General features: G+C 33.4%; 1 protein-coding gene across 6 annotated transcripts in view; it reads right to left on the bottom strand.

Moving 5' to 3' along the window:
• Positions 1-1,130: 1,130 nt before the first annotated feature.
• Positions 1,131-21,835, bottom strand: part of CNOT2 (CCR4-NOT transcription complex subunit 2) — a 130,269-nt gene continuing 109,564 nt past the window's right edge. For all 6 annotated transcript variants that reach the window (XM_042992745.1, XM_042992746.1, XM_042992750.1 and 3 more), the window contains 10 exons: positions 21,607-21,686; positions 18,614-18,739; positions 16,682-16,806; positions 15,604-15,724; positions 15,356-15,512; positions 12,753-12,814; positions 12,614-12,663; positions 10,620-10,720; positions 8,630-8,774; positions 1,131-2,278 (listed from right to left, as the gene is read on the bottom strand). In XM_042992745.1, the coding sequence (XP_042848679.1) occupies positions 2,192-2,278; positions 8,630-8,774; positions 10,620-10,720; positions 12,614-12,663; positions 12,753-12,814; positions 15,356-15,512; positions 15,604-15,724; positions 16,682-16,806; positions 18,614-18,739; positions 21,607-21,686 (1,054 nt within the window). In that variant the 3' untranslated portion in view covers positions 1,131-2,191. The remainder of the gene's footprint in view (positions 2,279-8,629; positions 8,775-10,619; positions 10,721-12,613; positions 12,664-12,752; positions 12,815-15,355; positions 15,513-15,603; positions 15,725-16,681; positions 16,807-18,613; positions 18,740-21,606; positions 21,687-21,835) is intronic.

Here is a 21,835-nt window from a genome sequence, read left to right as displayed (position 1 = left end):
ACGGCCAAGACAACAAACCACTTGATAGGAGCTGTCTTGCTTTTCTGAGGCATTCACAAAAGTCCCAATCATGATCACAGGGACACGCTACACTGTTATGTTTATACTCACAGAAATAAAGACCCCCTACCCTCCACTCCCCCCCACCCCTTGTTTTTAACCTGTTTCTCATGGTTATGTAGGAAAAGTTACATTTTACAAAGTCAATTATTATGAAAAAATGTAATGCCTTTTTGAAATAAGAAATCAATTTCTAGGATTTGACTCTGGTTTATGTCAAATATGATCTGAGAAGGTTTTGTGCACAACAGTTAAAACTACAGTGATGTAAGTGCCGTCTTTCCTACAGAGGAGATGCTTTGGTTTAAATCTGAAAGATTAAAAAATCCTGGTATTTTTATGTCAGTTTCTCCATATCTCAAAATACATAGAAAAAGGTAAATCTTAAGTCATTTTATATTCCTGATACACAAACACAGCAATGTCATAAATGTTTCATTTTCAAACATGATTTGGTAAATGACAATAAACTTTCACTCTTCATAGAAAAATAGGTTAAAAATGAAAATTTAGAGAATCAAAATTCACTGCCTTTCTTACTATCTCTAGTGTCTGTAGCTGCAGTCTTCAGACATTTTTAAAAACAGTATTTGTCTTTAGATGGAAAAGAATCCATCAATTTGTAAATGTGAAATATCCAAACTGAAGGTAAAGTCTACCTCACTCCCGCTTTTGGCTTACCTTAATTTGCATATTACTTCTTAAAGGTAAATCTCAAAGGTCTATCAAGACATTTCTCCTAAATTTCTCCCAAAAGTATTTTGCCTGGTCCCACAAGTGTTCAGCAAACTTTATCTCTAATGCAGCCGTTAACTCTTTTAAAAAATAGTTTCTGTTTTGAACTTGGTTAATAACTACAAATACAACTGCATTTTTAAGCTACAAGTAAAATGGTATATGGTGCCATCAAATTACTTGTCAAAAGCTGAAAAAAAAGACTACATTTTAAATTGTTTAGTCACGCCATTCAGTTAGATATTTGTAAAACTTGAGGGTTTTGGGGGCGGGGGGGTCTATTTTTCATGTTGAAGAAATAATTTCACAATTTCAAATCAAAGTCAACACTGCAGTGAGGAGAGCTTTTCTACTTTATTACAAAGAGAAGAAGCCTTTATGTGGTCAGAAAATACAAGATTGATCTTTTTTTCTCTTCCTATGAAACGCTGCTGTTCAAACAGCCAGAGTGAATTGTCTCAGTTCACTTCGTTAAGTCCCATCACATTCACTTGGGTATGGATGTCCTTGGCTGCTGAAAATCTGGCCCTTTAGTGCACAGGGCGACAAAGTCCCCTGACCAGCAGTTCCAGAATGTCCCATTTTCATATATTGCATCCATGCACACCTCCTAAAAATGAGGTACAGCAGGGCAAACATTTTCCAAAATAGATGTCATATATATAATATATACACATTCGTACATACATACCTTTATTCATGTGATGTCCAAAAATTTAAAAAAAATGTACACATTTATTACAAAATCGTAACAAAGACTGGACAGTGTTTTGCTCATTCTGGAAAGATGAAGCTCAGTAATAACACAACCCTGGAAACCATCCAGAGATTGTGGCAATATCTTTCTTCTAAACAGTCAGATATTCTTGCGTTAAGCTTGGCGAAACTGCCTTTCAAAAACAGAAGGGGAAGTAAAATGAAGGAAGCAGACCTTGCTCATCTTTCCAAATGAAATACGAGAAGGATCTTCACATAAAAATGCACAAACATTTGTTATTTTATTACCGATAGTGCTACAATGAACAATGCAAATTTTGTGGTCTAATTTTGTGGAGTCTTTTGTGGGTTTTTTTTTTTTTTACATTTTAGAAACTAAATGGTAAACTTCTGTCAGTGTACTTGCTTGTCTTTACAGACCCAAGTCTGTCTGCTGGCAAAAAAGAAAATAAATGAAAAAAATTCAGACCCTGCTCGAACTAGAGAAAAACAAAGTATAAATTTAGTTGTTGGGCAGCACATAATTAGTAAGGCAGGACCTCAAATGGTGACCCTTTGCATAAGCCAATTGCCAGATCCTCAAGGAATTAAAACCAGGGTGCCTGAGCCACATCAGTTCTGCAGTTATGTCGAGTATTGTGCTGAGACAGCCATACCCCAAGAAAAGGGAAGTCTTTGTTTAGAAGGCTTGCTGAGCAGGGTTGTAGTTGAAGGTGGATGGCAGGTGAGGCCGCTCTTCTAATTTGTCGTATTCCAGATGAAACTCCTATAAAACCAAATTCAAGAATTTAGATGATTTCCTCTCCCTCTGATCTCAGATTTTTGTCAAAATATATTTTACTAGATAAAATACCTACATGTATGAGAATGAACACAGACACAGATGTGCCAACTCCTTTTTCCTACTGAGTAAAATAGAGCTTGAAGAAAAAGTAATGTGCTGTAGTTTCTATCTGATAAGTACAACAATACAGCCTTTCTGTGTGAAAGACTACTCATGAACATCTATTCTATAACCACTGAAACTCCAAGCATTTTTTTGTTGAAAAATAAAAGCTTGAGCAGCAATTACTGTGTGGCCAATAAAAAGCACTGAAAATTACTGGATATTTAAAATAAAGCCAACCTTCAATGAAGTATAAAACTGAAAAATTTGTTTTTCCTTGAGAAAAGAAATGATTTTCCAATTTGTAATTATTATACTTTAGGAAAAAAAAAAAACAAACATAAAGTTATTCTAACCTCATTAAAATCTGGGGAAAACAATGAACTTGTAACTTGCACATCTCCAGACTTCCCATTTCAAACCCAAAGCACTGATAAGATGTAGATGCCATTGAAAACTATACCACGATTTTGATGTAGGCACATCTCAAGACAAACTATATAGCTCATTTTAATTAAACTTTCAAAATACATTAACTTCATGAATTTTAAAATTTAAGAATGATGAAGTAATTCCATGACACTTCCTAAGATTAAGAGAGATGCAGAAAATAATTGTGTATATTAAAAAAAAAACAAAACGTACCTTTGCAAATCCAAAAAGCAAGAGGTTCTAAAATTACTAATTCTATAATTTGGGTTCAATTATAGTACAAACTAAATCAATCCCATTTTAAAAATTATGAACCTTAATATATATTATGTATTAAAGAAAGCCAGCAAGTAAAGTTAGCACTATGGGTTAACATATTTTACCATACCTATCTTGTTTCAAATGGATCCTAAAATGGATGTTTCCATTATTAAACTAAAATGAAAACCTAGACCATAATGATTAAACTCTGAGATACCAAACCATGTATTTACAATTTAAGAATATTACATTAACAATTGAAAGCTTAGTATGTGCCCAAACCAGAGGCACAGCTAAGTTTACTGTAATCTTTCTGATAACTCTATAAATATCATTATTTTCACTTTGTACCCTGAAGAAATGAGGCTCACAAGCAACCTGACCAAATCACATAGGAAGTGGCAGATCTAGGATTAGAATCCAGACCATGACTCTCTGGTGTTAACACATTATTTTTAATAGTTTTAGCCCAAGATCCAAATAGATTTACTTCATTACACCCCCCGTGCAGAAATGTTGAAAACATTCAGCCTACTGACAGAGGTTTATAAAGAAGGGACTCTGCAATGACTTTAAAATGGTTCACCTGGTAAACCTATAAATAGGGACTGACAGAGTAACTAAGACACACAGGCTGCCTGCTTATCATTAAAACTAGCAAATTTCAGAGCCACCATCGCCATCACCACAGCCCCCTAATGTGTAAGCACCTCTCCCTCCCTCCCTCTCTCTCTCCCTCTCCCCATGTTTTAAAAACTTAAAGCCAGTTACTGCCTGGCTTAAGAAGAAAACGTGTTCTTCTTGTATCATTCTTTAGAAATTAAAATCGGCAATTTAGTTCCAAAATACACGTAGTTGCGGGGGTAAAAAGTCTATTTGTAACTGTAACAAATCATAAAGTTACAGAAGTTAAACCTCGTTCAGTCGTCCTGTCCTTGTCATTGTACACTGGTGAACTACAAAGTATTATTAGAATTTAAACTATAACTTCCACCAATGCACCTATTTTCCACCCTATGTATTAAAAGGTCAGTTTAAACTCAGGGAGCATAAACACTTTAATGGAATTTAAAAACTCATATAGCAGAGATTCAGAAATTAAACAGCTCAAATTTTGCTTTTTTTTTTTTTTTTTAATCTTTGTTTTGGTCTTCTATGTATTTTTATTCTTCCAAAAATACAGAAGTCTTACAATATATACTGGTGTCTCTTTGTTCCCCAACTTTAATTGTTGGTAACACCTCTTTCATACTTTTGCTCCATGTACACACACAACACATACCCACGTCTGTGTCTAACCAGCAGGGACAGGGCTGTTGTGCACACCACCACCCACTGGCCAGAATGCCCCTGGCAGGTGTGTAATGAATGGCTGATATGAAAACACAAGTTTTTTTTCATTTGTTTTAGGAATAAAACACTTAATTTTTGACATATTCAAAGATTATGTATTATTAGAACTATGTATTTGCCTTAAACGAAAAGAAGATGTTTAAATTAGTTTAATGATTTAAAAAGCTAGACAGACTTATCTAGATACTTTAAAACAACTTAGTTAAATCTGAGTTTTTCTATTAATAAAATCAGGCTACATATTCTCAAAAGGTTATTGTAAAGTAGAATGGAAATATATGCACTGGATTCAGACCATCAAATGAAATTATTACAAACACATTAATGTCATCACTGATCGAATTACATAGAGAAACATACACTGCAGGAATGTTTTCTCGAATTCTCAAAAATGTCAGCTTGTCTTAACTAAGATAAATCCTCTACTTAAATTTAGGAAGTTGCCAACTATCTTAAATACACTTATTAGAAATAATCTTTACTACTTTGAAGGAAAGTATGTATTTCCGATTAAAATATAAAGATGATATACTAATACTAATGTGTACCAGTGAAGTTAATGAAAAAAAAAAAAAAAACATGTTATATCAGGCTATGGTATGATAAATTCTAAGCATTAGAATCCTATTCAGCGTTGGACCCACAAGGTGAAGTCAGGCTGAAAGAATCCTTCAGTTAAAAAAAATTTTTTTTAATGTTTATTCATTTTTGAGAGAGACAGAGCACAAGTGGGTGAGGGGCAGAGAGAGGGAGACACAGAATCTGAGGCAGGCTCCAGACTCTGAGCTGTCAGCACAGAGCCCAATGTGGGGCTCGAACTCACGAAACAAGAGATCATGACCTGAGCCAAAGTTGGATGCCCAACCGACTGAGCCACTGAGGCACCCCTTCAATTTTTAAATCTTTAGTTTGAGAAAGGTATTAATAATGGAGCAGCCTCTATCACCTAAAGATTCAGTGGATGAAATTATTTAAAAAATTCTACTCATTAAGATTATATATACTATCTGAATGACCACTATTTTTAAATTAGTGAGATACTAAATAATTCTAGTTAAATTACATAGGACAGACCATATAGCCTGCTGTCAAGATTACTTAAAAGGGGAGAATATACACAGTATCAAAAATTTGTATGTAACATTACTGACATACAACAAATACTTTAAATAAATAATGGGCTGGATCCTAGAACTCAGAGTCACAGAATTTTTAGGGGTAAGAAATACTACTGATTTAAATCATCAATTCTTTCAATTCTTACAATTCTTCAATTCCCTGGAAATATGATTTGCAAAAAGAGAAAGAACTGCATACAAGACCTATCAATACTTTTCAAAATATGGTAACATCAAGCTATCACTTATAATACTAATTCATACTGCAGGTTTCTTAACAATGAGTTGAAGTTGTTTAATAATGCATGTTCTTTACCTGTGAGTAGTAAACCATACCCATGTTTATAGGTGGGGACTTTGAGGTTAACTTGGGACATGGCATTTTAAGAGATTTTCTGTGGTTGATAAACTCTCATAAATGGAACTAAATGTCTTAATTCCTCAACATTTTCTGGGAAAACATTGAAAACTTCTTTAAAACAAAAAACCAAAAGCCACTGTGAAAAGTTTATTCTGTGAATACAACTTAAAACTGTTTTAAGTTCATGATTCTGTATTTTAATATGACAGAAGTGAGCTGTGTATTAATACTTAGTAGAAACCAGTATTTCTGCTTGCTTTCATCACTATGGAAATAGTTTTGTTAAAAAGTGTCCATGCCAGTGGCCAGCAATCACCTCAAGAGAGATTTTTTAAAGGAACAGTTTAATGATACTTCTCAAATTTTATTTTCCAACTTCAGAGCTAAAATTTTTAAAGGTAAAGGTTAAGATTAAAGCTCAACTGTAGAAGTCAGATAAAGCTGGGTAAAATTGTTATTTTATATAGGCACACTACACACGTCTCTCTCTCTCTCTCTCTCTCTCTCTCTCACACACACACACACACACACACACACACACACACACACACTTTCTTTAAAAATGGCATTTACCTGACTGGGGAATTAATTGTTTTATGGGAAAATAAAAGGGGCCTGTTAATGTTTAAGTTGCTTCTGACTAATTTTGTGGAAAGTACTTAGTTCTGGAAGCTAAACTTTTACACATAAGTTGATCTGTCATATATACTGAACTAATAAAATTTAGGTAAAATGACATATCCATCTACTGCAAACATCCATTCCTTTTTGTATATTTGTCTGGAATAACTTACAATGGTACTGAACAAAAAACTTCAAATGGAACAGAGAAAACTTCAGGTATTTACTAATGGAATCTTTCCCCCCTCTAAAGATACATTTCTCTCTCCTATAGAATCAACTGACAGAGAAGTTCTCAAAGTACGGCTTCAAAGACCAGCAAAATCATGGGCATCACCTGGGAACTCGTTAGAAATGCAAATCCTCAGGTCCCATCTACAGACTTATTAAATCAGAAACAATGGAGGTTATTGGCTCAGCAACTTGTTAATAAGGCTGCCAAGTAATTGTGATGCAAGCTAAAGTTTGAGAATCACTTACCTGACCTAACAACAGTTACTATTTTTCCATCTTTGGAAGAATAGTAATAAGCTGTAAGAACAATGATGATAAAAACTGTAACAAACTACCACAGGTAGTCCCACATATCTCATGCCCAATATATGCCAAGCATTGTCCTTAGTGTGTGTGTGTGTGCGCATGTGTGTGTGTGTGCGCGTAATCTCATTTAATCTTCATGACACTCTAGAAGCAAATATGATTTCAATTTAAAAGATAAGGAATCAGGCATGGAAAAGAAACTTGTATATGGTCAAAGCATAACTAGCAGAAATAGGAGTCAAATTCAAATCTATGATACAAAGGATCTAGCTTTCTACTATACTGTACTTCTTAACAAGTAACATATACAATGTCACTTGTATTTTGTAATGAAGGTAATTATTGCTACTTAAAAGGTTAGGTCACGGATCTTCCTTTTGAATCAAGATATGCATATCAATTAGAACTGTTAAAATAACTTGAATACAGTGTATGGTGATATATGGACTTGGTCTGAGAAGTACTAACACTCATCACTGACAAACACCCCAAATTAATAATAATAATAAAAAAAGATTTAACCTCTCATATGTGTGTCTTGTTTGGTGTCTTAAGTTGGGCTCATCTTGTTTCTTTTGTCAAGATTTGTATGAAATCTTGCGAAGTAAAACTCTTGTGATAAATATCTGGTAAGCATTTTACACTGTCTTCTTAAAATGTCTTACCTTATTAATTTAGTGAGGTCGACTCAAAAGAAAAAAAAGCCCAAACCAACAACTAAAGAATCCTCCAATGAACTGTCAAGAAATACTTTTCTTCTGTTTAAATTTATTGAGAAAAAACAAAACTAAAGAGTTAGTTTTTAATCCTATGAATCATCAGTGGAAAAGGCATTCAAGAAATCCTGGAGTTATGAAATCAGATAATGTCAGTTATATTCTCTACTAGGCAGACTAAGTACATACATGAGACACTCCATACAAGTGAAATATGCTATGACACTGATGAAAATTTTGCACATGGAACAGTCAGAAAGGTGTTTTTGTGAGGAAAAGTTGCAAACCAAAAGAACCAACTTTTTCCACAGCCCTTTTCCCTCCAACACTCAGCACACTAGTCATAGGAACAATCATGGTTAATGCTTACAATTTTCTTTCTTTATATCATTTGTAAATAAAAACTCAAGCATCTTTCCTGCAATGAGTGTAAGTGTTTTAAAAAGCCTATTATCTGTTTATATACCAGTTTTAGGAAAATCTCCTACCTGCTCAAAGTAATAATAATATAAGAATACATGACTGGGACTGCAAGAGGGTTATCTTTATTTTACAACTGAGTAGACACAAAAATATCTCAAATGTTATCATGGCTTGTGAAAAATTACAAAATTGTAAAGCAATCCTTTTCCTAACTATGGGTGAAAGGAGTTGTTTCCAGACACTTGCCTAGTTTAAATCAAGCCAAGAAGGTGAAGATGACAAAGACTTATTTAGCAAGCATGTGGCACATTATTGGAATGGATGTCTTGGTACATATAAACAGATAAAAGAGGATATTTCTTTTTAAAATCTAGATTTATACATTTACACATGGAAAAAAATATACCTTAGCTACTTTCCTCCAGTTAAGACAGTCAAAGAAGTAATATGTTCCCCTCTCATATGTATTGGTTTTCATTGTTGGCTCCATGCCTGGTGCCCTGGTAATCCATACTCGTTCTTCTTTGTGGTATCTCCAATCACGGTTAAAACTTCAATTTTTAAGAGAAAAAGACAATTAATTCTTTCCTGTGGCTCACATCAAACATTTTCTACATTTTGTAAAATTTTATTCAGAAAATAGTTTCACCTAAAATACATAAATATAGATGCTTCTTTATCCTGACTTTGTTATTAAATACAACCCTAGTGAAATATAGGAAAATAATTTTAATTTGTCCAGAAAACACACTCTTTAATTAACATACACATCTTTATTTAACTAAAGAAATTTTTTCATGCAAACAAAATGAGATCTTAAAAGCTCTATGAGCAATGTGATAAAAACTTAGACCAAATAAAGATACATTGTGTTCCAGAAACTTCACTCCTTTCTTGTTCTTCTTAACATTCAACAGAACTTGAGACATCCATTAAAACAAACAAAAATCCCAACTACTGTATTATTTTGTAAGGAACTAAATACAGTCTATTAAACTATCCAAATTCACATAATTTTGTAACTATGTTGGAAACAATATCCATTCAAAAAACTCTTCATGAATGTATTACTTTTATTTTTTATTTAAATTTCATTGATCCTAAATTCTCAAAAGCCAAAACGATATCCACTAGAATTCATGCAAGAATCAATGAGGATTTATATCACTTGTAAACTGGGGAAGTAACATCCAAAGGAGGTAAATGAGCCACAAAAAACATCTCTGGTAGAACAAACCTCCATATAAACAAATACCTTCCTACTAATACAGTGAGGTAATTTTTCAACATAAAAGAGATATGAGACAGAACTGCCAGTAATGGATATATGAATGACTAAATGAATTTATTTACTTATGAATAAATTAAAGGGTAACAGGTAACAATTTCTACGTTACAAAAAATGAGGGGAAAACATGGGAGAAAACAAATTCTCAATAGAAAAATAAAAAAACAATTTATTATCAACACAGTGAATTTTACATTTTAAGTATCTGATCCAAGGTCATTTATAGAAATGTTATTAGGAATATTATAAAATATTTAAATCTGTAAAAAATTAGGTCTCTCAATCACAACATCCTGATTTTCTTTTTATAATCTCTATCCCCAACATGGGGCTTGAACTCAGGACCCTGAGATCAAGAGTCACTTGCTCCATCGACTGAGCCAGCCAGGTGCCCCATAACATCATGAATTTTAACTAACAATTCACTCAAGTAAACATGATTATAATAACAGTCCATTGGTAACAAAATGTTACCAATTGGGCATATGAGAAATGACACAAAATTTTTATTCTTAGAGCATCGGGCAAAAACAGAAATGCTCAGGAAAAAAGATGTATCCAATGGGCCAACTACTTAACATTAATTTATTTAAGTTGGCCAACAAGCTTCTGATAATGAATGTGGACTTTATCAATACTTCAGAACACACAAGAAATATGCACAGTGCCTTGCCCATATAATACTCAACAGATAAATGATGAAATTCATTGTCAAATGAAATTCAATTGTCATTCAATTCATTGTCTTATGTGGTTCCATAAGAAGATGAGCCACAGTTAGGAAGCGACCAGATCTTATACTTCACATATTTATAAAAATCAGATTCACCAAATTCATGAAGTCAATCCTGTCTTCTTACAAATTTAGGATTATTTAAATCTGAAATAATTCCTTTTATGTATACAATGACTATGAAACCATAGCAATATAAACTTTCAATCTAAATTAACTTTATTTTACTAAATGTAAAAACAAATTATTTCTTGATGGAAATATTTCTGCTTTAAAAACAAAAGACAGACTATAGCCATCATTAAAAAAAAAAAGTTTTCAGAATAAACAAGATCCACTATAATACAAAAGTGTTTGAAAATACTTTGAACATACAGCTCTACTGCAGCTAAAAGTTGTAATACGTCTCCTCCATTCATGTAATAGAGATAGAAGAGAAGGTCTTCTCCGTATCGGCCAAGTTTTATTGCAGCCAGCTGGAAAAGAGAAATCAATTATTCTGAAGTGTAAAATAAGTTTGAAAACCCTAACATTGCTATCACGATAGTAAAAATAACAAGATAAACAAACCCTCTTCTCTGTAGTAGATAACTGTTATTACATGATTTCACAGGTAGTTATAATCCTAAGGGGGAGTTTTATCATTTAAATAACTAGAGTCATTTAACAACTATTTCTGGTACATCTGTTTATATAATAATAAAATAAAAAGCTATATAAAAACTTCTCAGCAAGACCAAGTGCTGTTTTACACGAGGGTTTATTAATACCCAACACAGTAACAATAGTGGAACACGATGCTCAGAGATGCAGGAGTTATATTCAAGTCCTGATTCCACTATTTACTAATATGAACCATGTCCAAGTTATTTAAGGTCTCTGAACTTCCACATAAAATGGAGAAATGAGACCTACAAGGTTACTAAGAATGTAAGTAAAATTGATAAAGTGCCTGTATACGAATGCACCTTAAAGAGGACCTGATACATAGGAAACCTGTAAGAAATGTTAGCTCAGTCTGTATCTGACAGTGATTCACAAACTGGTTATGTACTTTTACCAAATCACATATGGTAAATACAAAAATCATAAAGTGATAGCTCTTTATTTTGTTTAAATGGATAACTAAAAGATGATTGCTTCACATGTCCCTCCATAAAGCAGAAACATTAACCACCAACCAAACTCTAAAACACTGAGTTTAATAGACTCCAACTCTTGTGTTAGGAAAAGCCTTTATTCTCACCAAAATGAAAAAACTTTTCTCTCTTCACCTAATCCTGCATCTAAATGTTTATTTAACTGTTATACATTCTTAGAATATAATTTTCCTCTCCATATTATCCCCATTCAAGCAGCAGTTTTTAATGTGACAAATTCTCTCAAATCAGTATTTCTTAAATTGCCGTAAGAAAAGGCTTTGGAGCCCTTAGGTAATTGGAGCAAAAAAGCCCTATGATAGAAGTAGCAGAAAAATCACATGATCCACAAACAGAAAAAATAAGCTCTATCCCATACTTCTTGTCTTCCATCTATTCAAGTATTGAGACATATTGAGAAATATCTCTTTACTTGCCTGTCCACAAAATCAACATCCATTTGACCATGCAATTGCATGGTACAGACACAGAACACCTGTGTGTGTGTGTGTGTGTGTGTGTGTGTACACACACATATATATATATTTTATATTTATGTATAAATATATAATGCAATACATATTTATATACATATGTGTAACACGTAAGTTTTAATAAATCGTATCTTTCCTCAACGCCAAAATCTAGGGATACAATTTCTAACAGAAATGAACATTTTAGTTCTTTCCCCTCAACAAGAGTATCTACCATTTTCTTTTTTTGATTAAAAAAAAAAGTTAAAACTTCAATCTGTTAATAGTTATTTTATAGCTAGAATTTTAGGTAATTAAAAAAAATTTTAAAGCCAATGTCATAGCCTTTAAATGTACACACCGTTCCACTGAAAACACTGTAATATTTGTAAAAATATATTTCTTATTGATACAAGGGCATAAAATGAGAATATCAAAAAGAAATTCATCAAATTTTCCAAAATAGTTGATTCTCATCAACCATGTGTTATAACCTGTTATTAAGAACTCTGAGAAATATTTGACCAGACCTACCACTGTTTTGTTTTTAAAACATATTCTTTAAATATAACCCAGGATTCTCATCAAAACATTAAAATAGAAATAAAACTGTTATAATTGAATTGGCAACATGAAAGCATACCCCTGAGATCACTGCTAATTATTTCAAAAGACTTTATGCTGTCTAAACTGAAAAACAGTGCCTGGAAAATAGATACATTCATGCTGACTGAGGAGAATAATAAACTACACTCACCTTATCCCTAATGTGAATGTTCGTTAAGTACTCAGATGGAACATGGAAGTCTGGATAATAAAATGAAAAAAGCCTTATTAACTGATTCTCAGTTTAAAAAATATTTTTAAAAGGTCTGAACACAAATAGATTCTCCTACCTATGTCTTGAGGTCGACAAGGTGAAGATGCCCAGGGTGATGCAAATTTGGGGTAAAGATTTCTGAATAAGAGGGAAAAAAAAAACCACTCTGAAGTCCAAAGTAGAATCAAAGATTTCTAATTTTATTCAGGAAATCAAGAAAAATGACTTCAAAAGTAAAATGAGTATCTTTACTTCTAATTTCTTTTCATGTGTTTACTACAACTTACACAGCAGAAAAATGAAACACGGTTAAATAGCTGTATATATACTCAGTGTCTACATTAAGTTACGAGTTATATATTCACATATATACGTAACTTCAACTCAGAATGCTTTAAATTCATTAATACCATGCCCCCAGTAAAATTACTTTCCCATTTACATGGCCAGAAAAAATCAGTAAGTATTAAAAACAAAAGTTCAAATTCACCAAATATTTACTAAGTGCCTATTACATGCCTGACACTGTTGCAGGTGCTTGAGATACATCAGCGAACAAAACAAAGATAACTGACAACATGAAATTTACTTTCTGGTTAGGATGGTGGATTAGGAGGAGGTGCATAATAAATAATATTCTGTGTTGGTGGAGGGGTAAGGAGGGGATATCAGTTGCATTAAATTAGGTAGCCAGCTTAGGTTCCATTTAGAAGATAGGATAGGATTTGAACAAAAATTCGAAAGATGTGAGGGGGATCAGCCATATTCATGACCTGGCAGAAGACTATTCTAGTCTGAGGGAACTGCTAGAGCAAATTAAGCAACTTAGCAAAACTAAGGTGGGCATGTGACTGACATGTCTGAGGTACAGCCAAGCCAGTGAAGGTCAGTGAAACTGGAACAGAGTGAACAAAGGGAGAAGCTGTTGAGGTGGCGGCAGGAGAGAGACAGACCATGCCTATGGAGATGAGTAGGCCTGTAAAGATTTTAGGTTTTTAATCATAAGGAAACCACAGACCTTTATCGGGCACTGAGCAAAGGATTAACTTATTCAGAAAGGATTGTCCTGGCTGCTACATAAAGAGATTGTGAGGGGCACACAGAGCATCAGGGACACCTGGGGACTGCCTGATGGTATAATCTAGGAAAGAAAGGATGGTGATTCAAACCAGGGTGCTGGCAGTTAAAAGCAATGAGAAGCATGAAGCAATGAATCCACTATGTCAAATGTTGCTCACAGGTCAGGTCAAGTTTCTACAAGAGACCACTGAATTTCATGACCTCAATGAGAGCAGGTTTAGTGAAGGGGTGAGGGAGCAAAATCCTAACTGAAATGGGTTTAACAGAGAATGGGAGAAGACAAATGGAAGATAAAAAATGGCTTTTTAAAAGAGTTTTGCTCTTCAAAAAGTAAGAATAAAGAAATAAAGGCAGTAATTCATGGAAGAGATGAGACAAAAAGAATGTACTTTATTAACATAGAGGAAGTAATAGCATTACTTGTACGCTGACGGAAATGATCCAACAATGTGCAAAAATTGTTAGAGTTATGTCCTTGAGTTTTCAAGAGAGACTTTAAGTAGAAAGCATGGATCAACAGGGTGAAAGACAAGAATAAGGTGGGTGCAGATGGTAGCAGATAGTTAGATCTGGTGGTAGGACTATGCTGACATTCTCTTCTGATTACTTCCAGCTTTCTTAGGAAAGTAGAAATTAAAAAAGCAAGGTCTTACTACTACACCTGAAACTAGTATTACACTGTAAGTTAACTAACTGGAATTTAAATAAAAACTCAGGAAAGAAAAAAAAAGCAAGGTCTCCATCTGAGAGTAAGGACTGGGAAAAAGGTAATCAGATGTTAGGAGAAACGAGTGTGGAATAGTTGCATAGGAGAGCAAAAGAATGAAGGGACCAAGCACGCCACTTACAATTATGGGTGGCAGAATTATGAGCCCGCTTTTGAGGTTCCTAGAAGTGAGGACTAGGCAGTGAAGTTGTGTGCTTTTCTTTAACCAGTTCAATAGCACAGATCAAGAATGGAATGACTGAAGTATAACCAGGGTTGTAGTTTTTGCCATGAAATCATGACAAAGTAAGAGAGGGGCAAAGTAGTCAAGCGTGTATGTAAAAAGCCATTACGAAAGACTAAAGAATTTAACTGGGTAAGAAGAAAGTGAAATCTTCTCAGGCAAAGAGAAGGATGTTGAAGAACAGTAAAAGGTGGAAGAATCAATAGACTGAAGATCCCAAGGAGTCAAATGATTATTGGAGTCAGTACTAGAGGGAGAAAGACGGAAAATGGGAAGTGGCATGGGAGCAGAGACTTAAAATTACAGGGTAACTGAAGTTACTGATAATGCCAAGGTCAAAGGGATAACTTTGTAAGTAGCTGAGATATGGTGGAGGGTTAAGACTTTTGGAGGTGAGAAACTCAAGGAGCCAAGATCTCAGGATTTTGGAAGATCAAATATGTGTATTTTGAAACTGCCAAATTATAAGGGAATGATACTGTCAAATGACAGTGATCCAGGAGCTAACATGAGAGGGAATGATCCAAAGAGTCAAGAGAGAACAGCAACGAGTGGCTGCAGGTAATACACTGTGATCACATGAAATTAAAAACTGGAAATCCACAAGGAAGTATTATACACAAATGTGGAAGAAAAGAAAAAAACTTACTCAGGAGAGTTCAGATTGAGGCCTAATGTTGTTAAGTCACTTCCTAATGCAAGATGTACCATTCCTGGGTCTGTCTCTGCTGCCCTGATAAATGTTAACAGGCCAATCATTCCAAATTGGTCCGTCACCATCCCTTGAGGAATGTTAGTAACCCGACCTGGATAAGAAGAACATAGTAATTTTATCTTTAAGGAAAAAGTAAAGAAACGAATTCTATAATATCTTTGACATATTTTATAGAGTCCCACCATCAGGTAACACCTGGATCCCTTTTTTCTGCTGGTTATTATTTTGCGTTGTTGAACTTTTATCTCCAGGGAATTTGGGTCCATCTGTACTTGAAGTTGTCTTGCCAGATGTATTCAAATTCTAACATGGAAAAAATTAAATGTGACATTAAAATTTGTTAAGTGCAAAAATTGAGTACACGTATTAGTTACCTTTCTATTCATTCTTTATTATATTTAAATTGGTAGTATATTATTACCTGTTTTTCAAGTTCTACATGAAACTTTTTGTTTCCACAACTGTCCCACGGTTTACAAATAAATCCTGTATTTTACACATTTGTGTATTTAAAGGACAAAAATATATGAAAGATATTCTTATATATCTCAGATCTTCAGTCACAGAAAAATAATCTTTATCTCAGAACTATATGCTTTGGGATATACTTCAAGTTTCACTCTTCAACACTTTAATTTAGAAGAGAAATATTACAGTACATTGCCTATGATATCACCATAAAAACCTCCAGGATAAGTTAGAATATATAAACTTTTAAAATTCATATTTAATTCTTACCCAGTAATCTTCTTTATCAACTATTTTAATAATACATACAAACTCCCATCACAAAAAAAAAAAAAATTAAAAGCTATTTTCAGTGAAATGTGGAAGAAATAAAACACATTCGTTAAGTCAGAAAGAGGAAGCTGAGTTGGCTGAATCAACACAGGAATAAAAATGTGTATAAAGATTCTTCAAGGAGAAAACTTACTCAAGAAAAACACAGCTCCTTAGAAGGCTATAATATCAAACTTCATGGGATCCAGCTGACAGGGACTACAATAAAAGTCTAAATTAACTCTGAGAAGTTCAACAGAAATTTGCAAACCTATACGAAATAGGAAAAAAATAGGCTATCTTCTAAGTTATAAAGGTTTTCCACATTCTTCAGAAGTTAGATTATTACAGATATTCAAGATAAACAATTTTGTAACAGTACTTAGTAAGTCCTTAATATAGTCTATAAAACTGTTAATACAAGAGAAGTCTGAAGGGAAAAAACTACATTACTCACACACATAATTCTCAGTTACTTACAGATTTACTGTCATCATTACTTGACGTTGGATCTTTATAGCTGGAACCAGGTAATGCTGGAAAATCTTCATTGTGTATTGAGAAGTCCTGGGATTGCTCATTTGCTGGTTTTGTTACCATTCCCACTATGTAATGAAAATAATCCAGAAAATTCTAATTCATATTTATGCTATTTTACTACAAATTATAAAAAAACTAAAGTTTCCTCATACTAACATACCAAAAGGATTTTTTATTACACTATGAAAGCACACTTCAAAAAATTAGTATTCAGGATAATAATGAAGAACTATATTTTTATATACTGATTAATAACTCAATATACAAAATAATACAAGGGAAGTAAGTGGTAATCCTATAATTCTAAATCTAATGTCATATATAGATGCTTAAAAACAATTTGATATTGGTAATAGTTATTAAAATTTTTGGTTTAAAGCTTGACTTAAATATTTGGCTAGCTATTATAAACACCAGTTAATTGTCAAATACAAATGAACAAAATAAATTTTAAAAGAACATGTCAGTATTCTACTTGAAAGTGACTTACAGAGTGAGCAAATTGCAATCAATTATAAAACAACTCCATATTATTTCAGATTTTCTTGGACTCCATGTAATAGATGTAAAACATGCAAGAACTGGGAAGTAATCCTCCCACTATACTTGGCATTAGTCAGGCCCTTATTGGAGAACAATATCCAGTTTGGGGCTCCACAATTCAAGAACGATATGGAGAAACTAGAGTTGGTCCAAGGAGAGCAACGGGAATGATTAAAGGGATGAAAAAATGGACCTATGAGGAAAGGTTAAAAACATTAGAGTCTGAACTGAGAATCAAGTAGCTAGGTACTCAACTTCCAGGGCAGATCATTTTTTTTGTTATTTTTGGAAGACTAATTTGGAAACTTTAGAATACTAACAATATATACTCTCCCTTCTCCACACACTGTTACTTATATTCATATTCTGAAAGGCACAGAAATCCTTCTTGGATGAAAATGGGAGAAACCGTTATCTTAAAAAAGTTATGAACTGATGCTTCTAAGTTCATTGTTTCTGCTACTGGTCTCTATCAGATTCTCCCAAAAGGAAACAACTATGTGCAATGGGTAAAGAGAATATGGCTACATTGTTGTTACATAATTTTCACGTCTAAATTGTTATTGCACACATTTCACACCCTTCCTTTTCATTTAGCCAAATCTCTTAATTATTAGAGATAGTGAGAAATGGCTTTAATTGTGACCAAGAGTCTACATGAACTATCCATGACCCTATGAGCAGTTTTCAACAGAAGGCAATTTTTTCTCCCATGGGACATGCGTCAATTTCTAGAGACACCTATGGTTGTCAAAACGATGGTGGGGAGAGGTACTATTGGCATCAAGTTGGCAGAGGCCAGGGATGTTGCTATAACATTCTCTAATGCACAGAACAGCCCCCCCCCCCCCCATTTACAAAGAATTATCTGACCCAAATGTCAGCAGTGTGGAGGTTGAGAAACTGGCTTAGGAAAAATATTCAATGTAAGGTCAGTCATTACTAATCACCAGGAATGTAGGAATGCATTCCTCAAAAATGTGTGATGAATTAAGAAAAGGCACCTTAATCATTATGGTACACTTAAGGCAGAAATGCCAGAAGAAAACCTCTGAATACCAATGAACATTTCCTTTTGGGTTTCTGTACAAACTGTTTCCCATCTAACTTTGTTATCATGGTATTCTGGAAGGAAAATGCACTTTGCATATATCAGCTTTGACGAAATTATGCTACTCTGATTAGAAAACATATTGTGTGTGTGTGTGTGTGTGTGTGTGTGTGTGTGTGTACAGACATGAACATGCATATGTACACAAATGTGTATGTCTGTGTGTGTGTGCACAATTGGAAAAGTTTCCATTAGCCATTATTAGAAAGCTTAATTACCATAAGGAGCTCTTCCAGCCAAGGGGTTTATTAATGGAGTTGGGTTACCACTTCCTTCTCTTCTGTTTCGGTCTGCTAACGCTGGAAAATCTGAAAGGTCCAATCCTGTCACATTTTCGCTTCCATCTAAATAATGAGAAAGAACATTATTGGTTCTACAAACATTTTATTTTATTTTAAATAAGCTCTCGGCCCAACATGGGGCTTGCACTCACAACCCAGAGATCAAGAGCCACATACTCTACTGACTGAGCCAGCCAGGCACTCTGTACAAACATTTTAAAGGGATTATTAAACATCAACCATCGTATAATTTGAAATGACAGTACGTTCTTCCTAAAGACACAGCATTGTACTAAGTATGTATAAGTGTACATTAAACACTTGTGGACTTATTTCATGCAAAAGAATTTCATGAATAATTCAGCAAACAATATGTAGCTAGCATAATAAAAACCCCAAATCCTAGAGACTTAAGATAGACAATAAGGAGTTAACGTGGTACATTATTTCCCCTGTGAAGGAGGGTACTCTAAAGTTATAGCTCTCTTGTTAGCTAACAAGAGAGAGACTATCGTGATGTAACTGTTCTTTTCATTATATCCAAAAGCAGAGGTAGTATCTGGATGCTTGGAGATTTAGTTACACACAGGTGTGATAATGACAGTGCCTCTTGCAAATGACCAGAATCATATCTGAAACACAGGCAGTGGGAGCAGAAACTCTAAGGACTTCTGTCCTGTGATCTACTTGTCCCATACACACGTATGTGTGTGCAAGCGTCTGTGTGTCTGTTTCTGCAGTTGGGAGTATAGCCAGGTGGGGTAGACACAATATAAATAGGGTTCCCATGTCTGGCAAGAGTTTGGGAAGCATGGGAATATGATGCAAAGCCCAGAAGATTATATTACCTATTGCACAGTAGGCGCTCAATAAATATATTAAATGAATAAAATTAATTTTTGTTCATTTTAAATGAAAAAGATCAGCCTGAAATTTAACCTAATATTTCTACTTTGCCTATTTTTTAAAGATTTTATTTTTAAGTAATCTCTACACCCAACATGGGGCTCAAACTCATAACCCCAAGATCAAGACTTGCATGCTCTACTAACTGAGCCAGGTAGGGGCCCCTCTATGTTGCCAATTTTAATCATCCTCTTATTCTTCTCAACTTTTATTATTCTATTATTCTTACAATCTTATATGCTTAATTTTTGAAGAATTTAATTTTCTACCTTAGTTTTAGCCTGAACTATAGGGTTTTTTTAAAAACTTTGTTTCATCTGATGTTTTCATGTTTTATAGCATTTTTAATTTATGTGGCCTTTCAGTTAATTTTGAATTTTTCTCCAAGTTTCATAATTAGAAAAATCTCAGAAACTAATTACCTCAAGATTACTTTGTTGACAGAAAAACAACACACTCTCATAACAATCCAACTCAGGTTATAATTTAAAATTATGAAGAGTAAATGATAAAATCATATCCATTGTTTCTAAACAAACAGCAATTTATTAATTTTTAATTTAAAAAAGGTACTACTACATAAAAAGACCAACAGGACAAATTTATAGTGTTTCAATCTACAAAAGTTATCTTTCTTGAATTATTCTATTATAGTTAGTTATATAGTTACAAATTAACCAAAAACTTTGAATATGTATTAACTTTCAATACACATCTTCAGGTCCTCTAAGATGGAATTTAAAATTGCCATGCTATCTGAGAATTTTAACCTAAAAAATACTTAATAAACCCCCAAATTTGAATTTTTAGGTAAAGACTTGGAGACAATTTTCCTAAAAATAGTTAAAGTTTAGTTAAAACTGAATTTTAAAAATAATTTTAAAATTTATGGAAGTGTGGAAAAGCGTAATTCAGAATATAAGATGGCATTGTCAGACACACTGTTACTTTATGGTCCATTTAGGAAAAAAAAAATAACTTGCCAATTAAACTATGATACATAGTCTGATTTCAGAGATAATAAAATATGAAAAAATTGGAACATTTCAGAAACAGTGGGAATATGGTACTTCATATCATTTTTAACACCTTGAACATAAAACTGTAAGTTTTAAATGCTACATTTTGGAATTTTAAAGTCTAATTTGATCAATCTATGCTGCTACACATATAATACCACATAAAATTAAAAGCTCATAGTCCCAAATGACATTTCATTACTAAATCTTGTCTGATGCTTCCACATATGCTTCATTTCACTGATCATTCTTTCCCTTCCACTTCCTTCACATATATTTCTCTCTGAATGATCAATTCATTTTTGCTCCTATGACCGTAACAACGTCCTTTATTTCTTTTCTCTGGAAAGGGTCTGGAGGCAAGGATGGAAGAGGGTAAAATTTGAAGCAGAATAGCAATTAAGCCTCCTGTTCTCTTCTCTCTGAAGCAGTTGATAAAAGAAAGAAACCAATGGACTGCAGGAATTCAAAATCAGATTTCTCTGTAATTAAATTCTGAACTTTACATATAAAACTGGATAAAAAATCCAAGGGTTAAATGCCAAAATTAGTATTATTAAAATTATTAAGAAAAAGTTGTTAAGTGCTCCAATAAAATTTTAAAGGTTTCTTCAATCTGGGTCCCTATAACCAGAATGCTGTAACACTCAACCTAAATTAGACTGTAGTGACAGGACTGAGGATAGGAAATGCTCTTGAAGCAAAAAAAATTCTGAAGCATAAATACAGACTAGGGTAATGTTCAGGGGCTTTCTCTAGGTATTAAGGAAATAATTCTGAAGTTATAACACTATGCTATTACCACATCAAGTGAAAAAATATATTTAAATATCTCTCAACTATTCACTTGAATTAAACCCTATTCCTGTCAAATTCTCACTAAATTAAATTCTACCAGTTTAACACAAAAATCTATTAATATTTCAAGACCAGTATGTTGAATTGCTTCATATTTCAAAGATCTACCATATTTTTTATAGGGTACTACCTCCAGAATAAGCTTACCTGTTCCATTAAAAATGTTACTTGATAAGGAGTTATTCATTCCAAATGCCTGATTCCTGTTCATTCCAAATCCAGACATACTGGGTACATAGAAAATAATTTTAGATATACAGTAAGAGAACACTAACTTCCAGATGAAGAAAAACAGAAGTGTATACTTTTGACCTCCTCATATAAAACAACAATATGTTTAAAAACAAACACTACTTTCATTTTTCTGAGTTTAACC

Source organism: Panthera tigris, chromosome B4 (genome assembly GCF_018350195.1).
Source record: "Panthera tigris isolate Pti1 chromosome B4, P.tigris_Pti1_mat1.1, whole genome shotgun sequence".
Taxonomy (NCBI): Eukaryota; Metazoa; Chordata; class Mammalia; order Carnivora; family Felidae; genus Panthera; species Panthera tigris.
Note: the sequence above shows the minus strand (reverse complement) of the source record. Positions and strands in the feature narration are given on the sequence as shown.